The 12,370-nt window shown below is 41.3% G+C and overlaps 1 protein-coding gene across 1 annotated transcript in view; it reads right to left on the minus strand.

Moving 5' to 3' along the window:
- The window catches only part of cyfip2 (cytoplasmic FMR1 interacting protein 2), a 223,132-nt gene that overhangs the window by 76,941 nt on the left and 133,821 nt on the right, over nucleotides 1–12,370 (minus strand). The window contains exons 17-20 of the mRNA XM_039774596.1: nucleotides 11,277–11,433; nucleotides 10,117–10,213; nucleotides 7,855–7,931; nucleotides 3,573–3,681 (exon numbers count right to left, since the gene is read on the minus strand). Of these exons, the coding sequence (XP_039630530.1) occupies nucleotides 3,573–3,681; nucleotides 7,855–7,931; nucleotides 10,117–10,213; nucleotides 11,277–11,433 (440 nt within the window). The remainder of the gene's footprint in view (nucleotides 1–3,572; nucleotides 3,682–7,854; nucleotides 7,932–10,116; nucleotides 10,214–11,276; nucleotides 11,434–12,370) is intronic.

Raw genomic sequence — 12,370 nt, forward strand, 5'->3', positions numbered from 1 at the left:
ATGTGCCTCACTCGGGACTCCATGAGCAACACAAAGTCAAACCAGCGGTAAGGACTCTCAGAAGGGACACACGTGAAGGAGTCTAGTATTCGTCTCAGGTTACTGGATAGCATCCATGTCTCACAACCATAAAACAAAACAGGGAGCACCAGGACGCTAAAGACTTGGACCTTCGCCCTTTTGTGCCACACACCCCATTCCAGCAACCTCATGACCCCCCATGCTCTCCCAATCCGTCTACTGATTTCATAGGAAGAGTCACCAGAGTCACATGAATGTCATGAGGTAAGTAAACCTCTCAATGATGAGGTCGACACTCTCTCTGCAGACAGACACACTGCTGATGGCCGTGCCCAGGAGGTCATTAAAGGCCTGGATGTTGGCTTTTATCAGGACACTCGCGAGCCCAGACACTCAAACCCCTCACTCAGTCTCTCGAGAACCATAACTGACACTCCCTCACAATGCAGGTCATGTGCCTCATTCGGGACTCCTTGAGCAACACAAAGTCAAACCAGTGGTACCCAAGGATTCTCCGAAGAGAGACAGTACTGAAGGAGTCCAGTCTTCATCACAGGTCACTGGATAGCTTCCATGTTTCATAACCAGGGAGCACCAGGACTCTAAAGACTTGGACCTTCGTCCTTTTGCAGATACCGGGGGCGCTACACACCCCTTTACAGTGACCTCATGGCCCCCATGTTCTCCCAATCAGTCTACTGATTTCATAGGAGGAGTCACCAGACACATGAATGTCACTGCCGAGGTAAGTAAACCTCTCAATGACGAGGTGGACACTCTCTCTGCAGACAGACACACTGCTGATGGCCGTGCCCAAGAGGTCATTAAAGGCCTGGATCTTGTTTTTTTATCAGTGTCTCGAGAGCCCCAATCACAGACTCCATTGACTCCGCAAAGATCACAGCATCGTCGCCAAAGTCAAAATCAGCGGATCTTTCTTCACTAACAGATGCCCCACAGCTGCTGGGCCCCACGACCCTGCCCAACACCCAGTCCATGCAAGCATTGAACAGAGCAGGAGCAAAAACACATCCTGTTGATCAACTGGGAAAAACGCAGAAGTCCTGCCTCCACTCTGCGCAGCACTCACAGTACCAGCAAATCTGGGGGATCCCGCAATGTCTCAGGATGTCCCACAGGGCAGAATGATCAACTAAGTCCATTGCAGGGCACACACACAACCCCAACCACACACGAGGGCCAATCCACCACACTTACATGTCTTTGGACTGTTGGAGGAAACCCATGCAGAGAACATGTAACCTCCACGCAGGGAGGGCCTGGGACATGAGCCACAGTCTCCTTAGTGCAGGGCAGCAGCACTAAAAATGTGTTGGCATGCCGCCATCATGACACATTCCAACAGATGGCTCCTCACAAGCATTAACACTGCTTTAACAAATCCTATACCAAATGGCATATACAGTGGAACCTCGGTTTGCGAGCATAATTCGTTCCGGAAACGTTCTCGCAATCCAAAGCACTCGTATATCAAAGCGAATTTCCCCATAAGAAATAATGGAAACTCAGATGATTCGTTCCACAACCCAAAACTATTGATTTAAAAATGATTAATACAGAATATAAAGTAAAATACATAATACAAATTAACCTGCACTTTACCTTTATAAAGAATCATGGCTGGTGTGAGTGAGTTTCTAAACTCTTGTGGGATTCCACCCAACGGGACGACACGCAGAAGAGCGTCCCAAAGCAATCGCAGTCTCCCAGCGCTGTAGCAATTCGCCATATGAGCACATCCAAAAAGATCGCAGACATGCTATAAGCGCCTGTCGTCAATGGGTCATACAAGGAACATTATAAAGATCCCGGTACAATAAATAACAGCGCTGTTGCTGTTTCAAGCTGAATAAAGCTGGTGTTAAAGTACTGAGACTCAGCTTTGTGTTTTGGGGAGCAAGATGGGGACTCGCACTTCACAGCGCACACACACACAGTCACAATGCTGTAGTAAACAGATGTTGACTATGAGTGAGGCACACAGACTCAGACGGAGAATAGGAGACGATTGCCAGAGAGAGAGAGAGAGAGAGACGAGCGAGATAAGAAGAGGGAGAGAGAGAGAAAGACGGGCGAGCGAGATGAGAGAGAGAGAGAGATGCAATGGGCAAGCAAGATGAGAGAGAGTGAGAGAGAGAGAGAGAGAGACGCGCTGGGCGAGCGAGAGGAGAGAGAGAGAGACGTGCTGGGCGAGCGAGCGAGATAAGGAGAGAGAGAGAAGAACCATCAGCTCAGCTGTGATCACATAACGCTCAGCAGACAAAGTGTATCCATACTACTCGTATTGCAAGACATCACTCGTTTATCAAGTCAAAATTTATTAAAAATTTTTGCTCGTCTTGCAAAGCACTCGTAAACCAAGTTACTCGAAAACCGAGGTTCCACTGTACATTGCATTTGTCATTCACACTGATGGCACACCACGAACATTAACACTGCGTTTACATATTCTAAGTATATCATATATATTTATTGTTATTACAACAGATATTTGTGATGCACCACCTGTTGGAATGAAAAAATGCAATGCAAAGAGATGGTGCAGAAAATACATTTGCAGTAATAAAATGCATTGTATTTTTCATTCTAACAGATGGCTCATCATAAACATTAACACTGCATTGGCAAATCACATACCACATACATTCCAATTGTAGTAGTAGTAGTAGTAGTAGTAGAAGAATTGCTTTCACATATGCAGAGTAAATGTGTACACATAGAACATTGAATTTTGCATTAGTCAAGAGTCCAGTCTTGAATTGAAAAGCTCTTTCCCATTTGAACTCGTGCACTGCTCTGACCTTACAGAAATCCATCCGTCCATTATCCAATCCACTATATCCTAACTACAGGGTCACAGGGGTCTGCTGGAGCCAATCCCAGCCAACACAGGGAACAAGGCAGGAAACAAACCCCGGGCATGAAGCCAGCCCACCGCAGCCTTACAGAAATTATTTAACAATATTTCAGTAAAAAAACACATGCATTTTTTTCCCCCATTATGAATATACAACGGAATGACTCGACACACAAGTAACATAAGATTTTTTTCATGGACATTTTTATATTGTTTGTCCTGGTCCAGCAATAGTCTCCGTAAAAGCCAATACTATCAGAGAGTCTGTGATCTCCATTTTCAATGATGCGATGAGATGGTCATCCTTCTGACAGGTTCTGCCATCTCAGCAGAGGACTTCTGAAGCTCAGAGTGACTGTTAGGTTCTTTGTCACTTGACTAACCCAAGGCACTTCTTCAAAGGCCACCAGCTCAAGTTTTAAACTTCTTCCGTTTCACAATTCTTAAGGCCACTGTGAAGACTCAAAGCTTTACAAATGGCTTGATCTCCTTGCCCTGATCTGTGCCTCACCACAATTTTGATCATGGAGGTCTACAGAGAGCTCCTTGGACTTCATGGTTTGGTTTTAAATCCCGACATGCAGTGTAAATTAAATGAACCACTAGCAGATTTTTACTGGAATTGCTATTTTTAAAGATAATCAAATGCAACACTCCAGAAAATGTGACGTACCTGAACATGTCTTTGCTTAAGAAGTGTTTCATAGCGGTTGGATGGGGGGTACGGAATGATCACTCCATAGTTCTTACATTCTGCTCTGAATCGCTTATCTAGAAGAACACTGCAAGACAGAGAAACTCACGTTAAGGGAAGTCGCACTGATTTCCAGCAATTTACATGAATCACAGTGAGGATTGAGGGCTGATGCTGCTCATGCCAGTCTTATACCATGTTGGCACACTTCTATTACGCTAGTACTTAACAAAAGATTGCAAAGGAAAATTATTTCATTCTATTAAACCAAAAGGGGGAATTTATATTATTGAAACAAATAATTATCTATGATTTAAGCCCATTGTCTAATCCAACAAATGGATAACTACAACACTGGCCTGAAAAACAGAAAAAAAGGTTCCAATGTTCTTTATAGATTTGAGGTGCAGAATCAAAATCAAGCAAAATAGAATTGCTCCATCACATCCTGTTTATGAGAAATGAAGTTTTAAAATGACAAAAAAATACTATTTTAGAGAAAAAAAACTACACTTTTAATAACTTCTTAAAACGAGTGGGCATCAATTACCTTGATACAAGTCTTTAATGGCTGTAGACCCCCTCCTACAGAGAACGGCAAGGATAATAAAGTCTTACCAAATTATTTAAATAATTACCAGCACTGCTGGAGGCAAAACTGATGATCACTTTACTGAGTTCAATTCTTTTACATTTGGACAATAGCGTCATCCTAGGACCCCACCGCTATATGAGAAGAAGCATAAACTAAACTGAATTTTGCATCATCAGGTTTTTCTTGTGGTATAATTTCAGGTTTCCCCTTTAAAAGATAACTTTGATATTTTTCAAGACAAATTTATTTCTTCAAAAACACGGTGTGTATATATATATATATATATATATATATATATATATATATATATATATATATATATATATATATATATGTACAGTTAGGTCCATAAATATTTGGACAGAGACAACTTTTTCTAATTTTGGTTCTGTACATTACCACAATGAATTTTAAATGAAACAACTCAGATGCAGTTGAAGTGCAGACTTTCAGCTTTAATTCAGTGGGGTGAACAAAAAGATTACATAAAAATATGAGGCAACTAAAATATTTTTAACACAATCCCTTCATTTCAGGGGCTCAAAAGTAATTGGACAATTGACTCAAAGGCTATTTCATGGGCAGGTGTGTTCAAGTCCGTCGTTATGTCTTATCAATTAAGCAGATAAAAGGCCTGGAGTTGATTTGAGGTGTGGTGCTTGCATGTGGAAGATTTTGCTGTGAACAGACAACATGCGGTCAAAGGAGCTCTCCATGCAGGTGAAAGAAGCCATCCTTAAGCTGTGAAAACAGAAAAACCCATCCGAGAAATTGCTACAATATTACGAGTGGCAAAATCTACAGTTTGGTACATCCTGAGAAAGAAAGCAAGCACTGGTGAACTCAGCAACGCAAAAAGACCTGGACGTCCATGGAAGACAACAGTGGTGGATGATCGCAGAATCATTTCCATGGTGAAGAGAAACCCCTTCACAACAGCCAACCAAGTGAACAACACTCTCCAGGGGGTCGGCGTATCGATATCCAAGTCTACCATAAAGAAGACTGCATGAAAGTAAATACAGAGGGTGCACTGAAAGGTGCAAGCCACTCATAAGCCTCAAGAATAGAAAGGCTAGATTGGACTTTGCTAAAGAACATCTAAAAAAGCCAGCACAGTTCTGGAAAAACATTCTTTGGACAGATGAAACCAAGATCAACCTCTACCAGAATGATGGCAAGAAAAAGTATGGAGAAGGCGTGGAACAGCTCATTATCCAAAGCATAGCACATCATCTGTAAAACACGGTGGAGTCAGGCAGTGTGATGGCTGCCAGTGGCACTGGGACACTAGTGTTTATTGATGATGTGACACAGGACAGAAGCAGCCGAATGAATTCTGAGGTGTTCAGAGACATACTGTCTGCTCAAATCCAGCTAAATGAGTCAAATTGATTGGGCGGCGTTTCATGATACAGATGGACAATGACCCAAAACATACAGCCAAAGCAACCCAGGAGTTTATTAAAGCAAAGAAGTGGAAAATTCTTGAATGGCCAAGTCAGTCACCTGATCTTAACCCAACTGAGCAGGCATTTCACTTGTTGAAGACTAAACTTCAGACAGAAAGGCCCACAAACAAACAGCAACTGAAAGTAAAGGCCTGGCAGAGCATTAAAAGGAGGAAACCCAGCATCTGGTGATGTCCAGGAGTTCAAGACTTCAGGCTGGCATTGCCAGCAAAGGGTTTTCAACCAAGTATTAGAAATGAACATTTTATTTCCAGTTATTTAATTTGTCCAATTACTTTTGAGCCCCTGAAATGAAGGGATTGTGTTAAAAATACTTTAGTTGCCTCACATTTTTATGCAATCGTTTTGTTCACCCCACTGAATTAAAGCTGAAAGTCTGCACTTCAACTGCATCTGAGTTGTTTCATTTAAAATTCATTGTGGTAATGTACAGAACCAAAATTAGAAAAAAGTTGTCTCTGTCCAAATATTTATGGAACTAACTAACTATATATATATATATATATATATATATATATATATATATATATATATATATATATATATATATATATATATATATATATATATATATATACATACATACAGTATATACATGCACTTGCCATGAGAAATTGTGCTCCAAAGTCTAACAATTTCTATAACTTATACAACTTATACAAATATGTTGTCTCACACAGGCATTTTACATTGCAGGTCAGCGGTTCTCAAACTTCTGAACTGCTTGTAATTCTACTTCAGTACACTCAGAAACATCTGACGAGAAGATCTAAAAACACTGAAGCAGCAAACTTTGTGAAAACCAACACTTGTGTCATTCTCAAAACTTTTGGCCACAACTATAGAGAAGAATCATATAGTAGGGATAAGGAGAGAGCAACTGCCTGTGACCACCATTCCCTTATTGGGGGGTGACTTGCTGTTGCCTCTCCAGGTCACTGGTTGTCCCTTTCATTTGAACCAAAGCAGGTGAAGTTGACTCACAATGGCTACTGCTTCCTAACTGGACAGACTGACATGCCTAAAGCCTCATTGTCTTGGTTTTAGACTTGGATGATTAAGTATCCATCCATCCATTATCCAACCTGCTTTATTCTAACTAGAGGGTCATGGGGGTCTGCTGGGGCCAATCCCAGCCAACACAGGGCGCAAGGCAGGAAACAAACCCGGGCAGGCCAGCCACCACAGGGCACACACACACACACACACACAAGGGGCAATTTAGGATCGCCAATGCACCTAAACTGCATGTCTTTGGACTGTGAGAGAAAACCCACGCAGACACGTGGAGAACATGCAAACTCCACGCAGGGAGGACCTGGGAAGCAAACCCGAGTCTCCTTACTGCGAGGCAGCAGCGCTACCCACTGTGCCACCCGGGTCTTCCCTGCGTGGAGTTTGCATGTTCTTCCTGTGTCTGCGTGGGTTTCCTCCCACAGTCCAAAGTCATGTAGGTTAGGTGCATTGCCGATCCTAAATTGTCCCTTGTGTGTGTGTGTATGTGTGCCCTGCGGTGGGCTGGCGCCCTGCCCGGGGTTTCTTTCCTGCCGTGCGCCCTGTGTAGGCTCAGATTGGCTCCAGCAGACCCCCATGACCCTGTAGTTAGGATATAGCAGATTGGATAATGGATGGATGGATTTTATTTCTGTAGTTTTGCCTTTTGCCCGCATCTCCCAGTTCATCCTGAAAAATGAGTTATGTTTTTCCTGCCAAGCCAGGACATCCGCTAATCCTTTATGCCTCAAGGCGAGTCTCCTCCAAATTTGGCCAAATCACAGTAACCTCTTCACGCCATGAGGTTGGTTTTGTTTTGACTTTTTTACGTATTTATTTGCGAACTTCCATAAGTGAATAGAAAACCTATCCTTATCCTTAGAAATATGAGATAAAACGATTATTTCCAGAACCCTTTTGTTGTCAAAATCATGCATCAGAACCACAGAAGGTTTCTTTTCTTTTATCGAAACTCAAAGAGGATGTTTTTAAGTTTTAGCCTTTTATTTTGCAGTGGTGCTTTAAGCCACATTGCCTCAACTGTAAAGCGCCAGTGTGAGCAAAAGATTTTTTAAACATTTATACAAATCATTAGACTTTGGATCACAGTTTTGCACAGCAAATAAACACATACCATGTTTGTGAAGAAAATAACTTGAAAAAATAAGAAGAAAAGAAAGAAAAAAAAACATAAAATTACCTGCCAGCCATTGCCTTATAATAAGCAAAAATCTGGTCCGCTAATTTGTAAACAAACTGGTCAAAGCAAAGATTCACCTGAAAGAAGACATAAAAAATGTAATTTGCAATAGTGGGAATGATATCAATAAAGTTGTGACAATATTCTACAGCTGAACGTTTTCTGTGCTGATCACGTCTTTCAGATAGCTTGACTATGAAGGCCGCATGTGCTGAATAATCACAACACCACGTCACACTCCTTCAAGAAGTCACAAGATGAGGATTCACTTTCATAGAACCAAACCAAACCAAACTGTTGGGCAAGTCAGGGCTCTACCAGTGCTATCTACACATTAAGCACATTATTACGGAACAGGGGTCTGCAAAGTCATATTTGGTGGGCCATTCACACTGCAGGTTTTGGTGCCAACCCAGTTCCTTAATCTGCATGGCGAGCCATTGTCACATTTCTTTTCCACATCTTTTTAATTTGTCTTAAACAGCCATCCTGCCGGACTGATTATCCACGCTTACGTTACTCACCGACACCAGGGGGGTCTGCAAAGATGCATCTGCTGGTTTTTGTTCCAGCATAGTTTCTTAATTTGCATGGTTAGCCACTGCAATATTTCTGTTCTATATCTTTTCAAGCTTTCTATCTGCTCCGATGCTACTCTGCCATGTTAGGGTTCAGTGGTGCCATATTCTTAACAATTTTGTTATCAACCATTAAATGGTTGCTCTGTAGATTATTCAAACTTTGGAATATTGTTTTATAACCCAACCCCGATCTTTACTTCTCTTATACTGACTTTGTAACTGATCTGTTTGGAGTGTTTAGTGGTGTTGCAGAGTCAGGGGTCTTTGAGAACGGACGTCATGTGACACGTTGATTGTACACGGGAAGACCCTCATCAACTAATGATGTGACTTCTGAAGTGAATTGGTTGGAGCAGATCTTATTTAGGGGTTTCATAGCAAAGGGGGTGAATACATACGCACTCACAACTTTCAATGTTTATATATACAGCATATATTGTCACACACATGTGCATGGGAGGCAGCTAAAGGGCTTGAATGAGGGCAATTCTGAGTTAGACCGGGATCTGGCACAGTGCCCTGACTCTTTTCCTCCATTTCCTGCAGACCATTCACGGGAGATTCCACCTGGCCCTCTTGACGTCACTTCCGGATCCGAGCCTATGGAAGAAGACCTTGCCGGCTCCGGCCCCTGTGATGTCACATCCAGGATTGAGCCTATGGTTGAAGACCCTTATGAGCCCGACCCCTTTGACTTCACTTCCTGTCTTCCCCTTTAAAAGCCTCCACTCTTTCCCTATTCCCTCAGTTCTGTTTTGGACTCGGTTTTGTGCACATCAGTGCTATCATTTACAGTCAATTTGCAGCCAGGAAACCAATTATATGGGTGGCAGCCCCGAACCTTGCTATGGCTCTTTGTGGAGTTTGTGACTTTATACTGTATATATATATATATATATATATATATATATATATATATATATATATATATATATATATATATATATGTGTGTGTGTAAGTTATTTCATTTTCATTCCACTTCAACAATTTGGACTGCATTGTTAATTGTAATGCGATAAAACAGAACAAAAACTTTTGCAATGTACTGTAGATAGATAGATAGATAGATATGAAAGGCACTGTATAATAGATAGATAAATAAATAGATAGATAGATATGAAAGGCACTATATAATAGATAGATAGATATGAAAGGCACTATATAATAGATAGATAGATAGATAGATAGATAGATAGATAGATAGATAGATAGATAGATAGATAGATAGATAGATATTAAGGCACTATATAATAGATAGATAGATAGATAGATAGATAGATAGATAGATAGATAGATAGATAGATAGATAGATATGAAAGGCACTATATAATAGATAGATAGATAGATAGATAGATAGATAGATAGATAGATAGATAGATAGATAGATAGATAGATAGATATATAGATAGATAGATAGATAATAAAAGGATCAGTTAATACGCAGTACTATTAGAACTTCTAACATTTTCAGGTCAGTATCCAGCAGTTCATGGCACACTAGACATTTTCTTATCCACTGGTTTACTCCATGGCCTAGTACTATAAATTAAGAGATTTATCTATCCCACTAGCATGGTTAAGAATCTCAAAATTACAATAATTGTACCTGTAGTTATTGTTCTTAATATTTCATCAGTTGTTTTTAAGAAGGTGAAGTTGAAATGCAGTTTCTCCACTTACCTCAGCTTCAATTTCATCATACAAAAACTGTTTCTTAAATTTGGTCAGGGCATAGTATCCACTATCATTGTAGAGGTCTAAGGGGTACAAAACATACCTAAAAATGATAAATGAGTACATTTAGACGATAAAATCAGCATGTGGTATTTTTATTTTGTATAGATAATTCTCTTAAACTATAATTTGACCTGTTAACATAAAATTCAAATGGCATGGGAGCTTCCTGCTCTCTGAATTACAAAAACATACAGAATGCTACAGAAGAAGCATAAATTTGAAACATATATATATATATATTAAAAAGCAGTGTAGATTTGCATAGATGTCAGTGAAATCCAGTTCTTTATTTTTTCTAACCTGTAATCTCTAATTTTCATGAAGGCTGTGGGTGCCAAGAGGAATAGACTGGCATCCCGACTGGAACGGAGATCGAGTTCTTACTGTCCTTGGCCGGGATGCCATGATGGAACAAGAGCGTGGAAGAAGCTGCAACTCAGCTGTAATGGTTTGCAATCCTTATCCCAGTCGGGGTACAAAGATAATAAATGAACTGGGCAAACATGGATGTAAGGGGCAGTTTGTTCCCACACATGACAGGTAGCAGTGTCCCTCCAGGATGGTCCAGGTTAGGACTCCTGTAGGGTTGCATGGGAGTTGGACTGTAGAAGAACAGCCCTGTCGGGTGCTTGGGGGTACCGTAAGAGGGCACTGCTGGGGGAAGACCGCCCAAGTTTCCAAATGACCCCAGTAAATGCTCCAGATGACCACTGCTGTGACACTAGAAGCATTCCCAGGTCTGGCTTAAAAGAAGCCCAACACATCTCCTCAGGGAGTCAGAGTGGGCGACACTCAACAGGAGGAGCCTTCACTTGTTGTGTAATTGAGGTCCACACTTGAAGGGGTATTTGGCAGAATGAAAATCCTGTATTTGAACCCGGGACTGTGTTGGGTGATATTGTGTCTGTGGTTTGGGACTCAGTTGTGCCCCCTTGCGGTTACAAGGTCTATTCATGACAATGCAAGTGATAAGCCCAACATAGACTCTGGGAGCAAATACCAAGGTGAAATGGTAGTGGGCTTCAGATAAGCGAGAAACTCCATTATCTTTTACTTTTACCTTTTCTAGCCTTTTCAGTTTTAATATGTAGTGTAATACTTACTCCATCATAGAAGGCTCTTTGGTCTCCAGAATATGGTCTGTCAAAATCCATGGCATTGACATTTCAATTGGAAACTGGATTCTACGTCCCATTGTCAACTCTAAGAAGAATTCTCTGAACCAAAGTTGGGATAAATCACAGCACTGCTGGAGGGCTTCTGTGGGAATCAAGAGAGCAAATACAACAATCAGAACACAGCCAAGGATTACGGGGGTCTTAAGGGTCATATGTGAAGTAAAGCAATCAGACAAAAGCTACAGTAAACGAAAAATGACTTGATAAAGTAATCGCTCTATTATTATTAAAAAGACATTCCGCCATTATTCAGCCTTGACCACGCCCCTCCACACCACTCGCCCAATCATCACTCCTACTGTGCACATCCTCTCTCTCTGTCACACCCTGTGACCCTCTCACACTTTTGTTTTCAGTCGATTAGATTACTGTAATGCACTCCTCTCAGGACCACCCAAGAAAGACATCAATCGATTGCAACGAGTGCAGAATTCAGCTGCTAGAATCTTAACTAGGAAAAGAAAATCCGAGCACATCACACCAGTCTGAGCGTCACTGCACTGGTCACCTGTGTCATTTAGAATTGACTTTAAAATACTGCTTATGGTTTACAAAGCCTTCAATAATCTGCTCCATCTTATATTTCAGAATGGCTTACACCTTACACTCAAATGAGGGTCTGCTTAAAATTCCAAGAGCTAAACTTAAAGGAAGTGGCGAGGTAGGCGGCCGTCTGCTGTTATGCACCTCAAATCTGGAATAGCTGACTGATAGAAATTCCCCAGGCTAATACGGTGGAGCACTTTAAAAACACATTATTGTAACATGGCTTTCTAAGAGCTTCATCTTAGTTTAATCCTGATGCTCTGCATATTCAATTAATTATCATCGTTATTCATGGTGGCTCCACAATCCATTCTAACCCCTACTTTCTCTTCTGTTCTTTTTCCGGTTTTCTGTGTTGTTGTGATCTGCGCCATCACCTCCTGATCAAAGCACCGTGATGTCCCTACATTGATGGATTAAAGGCCAGAAGTCCACGTGACCGTCATCATCAAGTCCTTCCATGTGAACCCTGA

The sequence above is a fragment of the Polypterus senegalus genome, chromosome 13 (assembly GCF_016835505.1).
Source record: "Polypterus senegalus isolate Bchr_013 chromosome 13, ASM1683550v1, whole genome shotgun sequence".
Taxonomy (NCBI): domain Eukaryota; kingdom Metazoa; phylum Chordata; class Cladistia; order Polypteriformes; family Polypteridae; genus Polypterus; species Polypterus senegalus.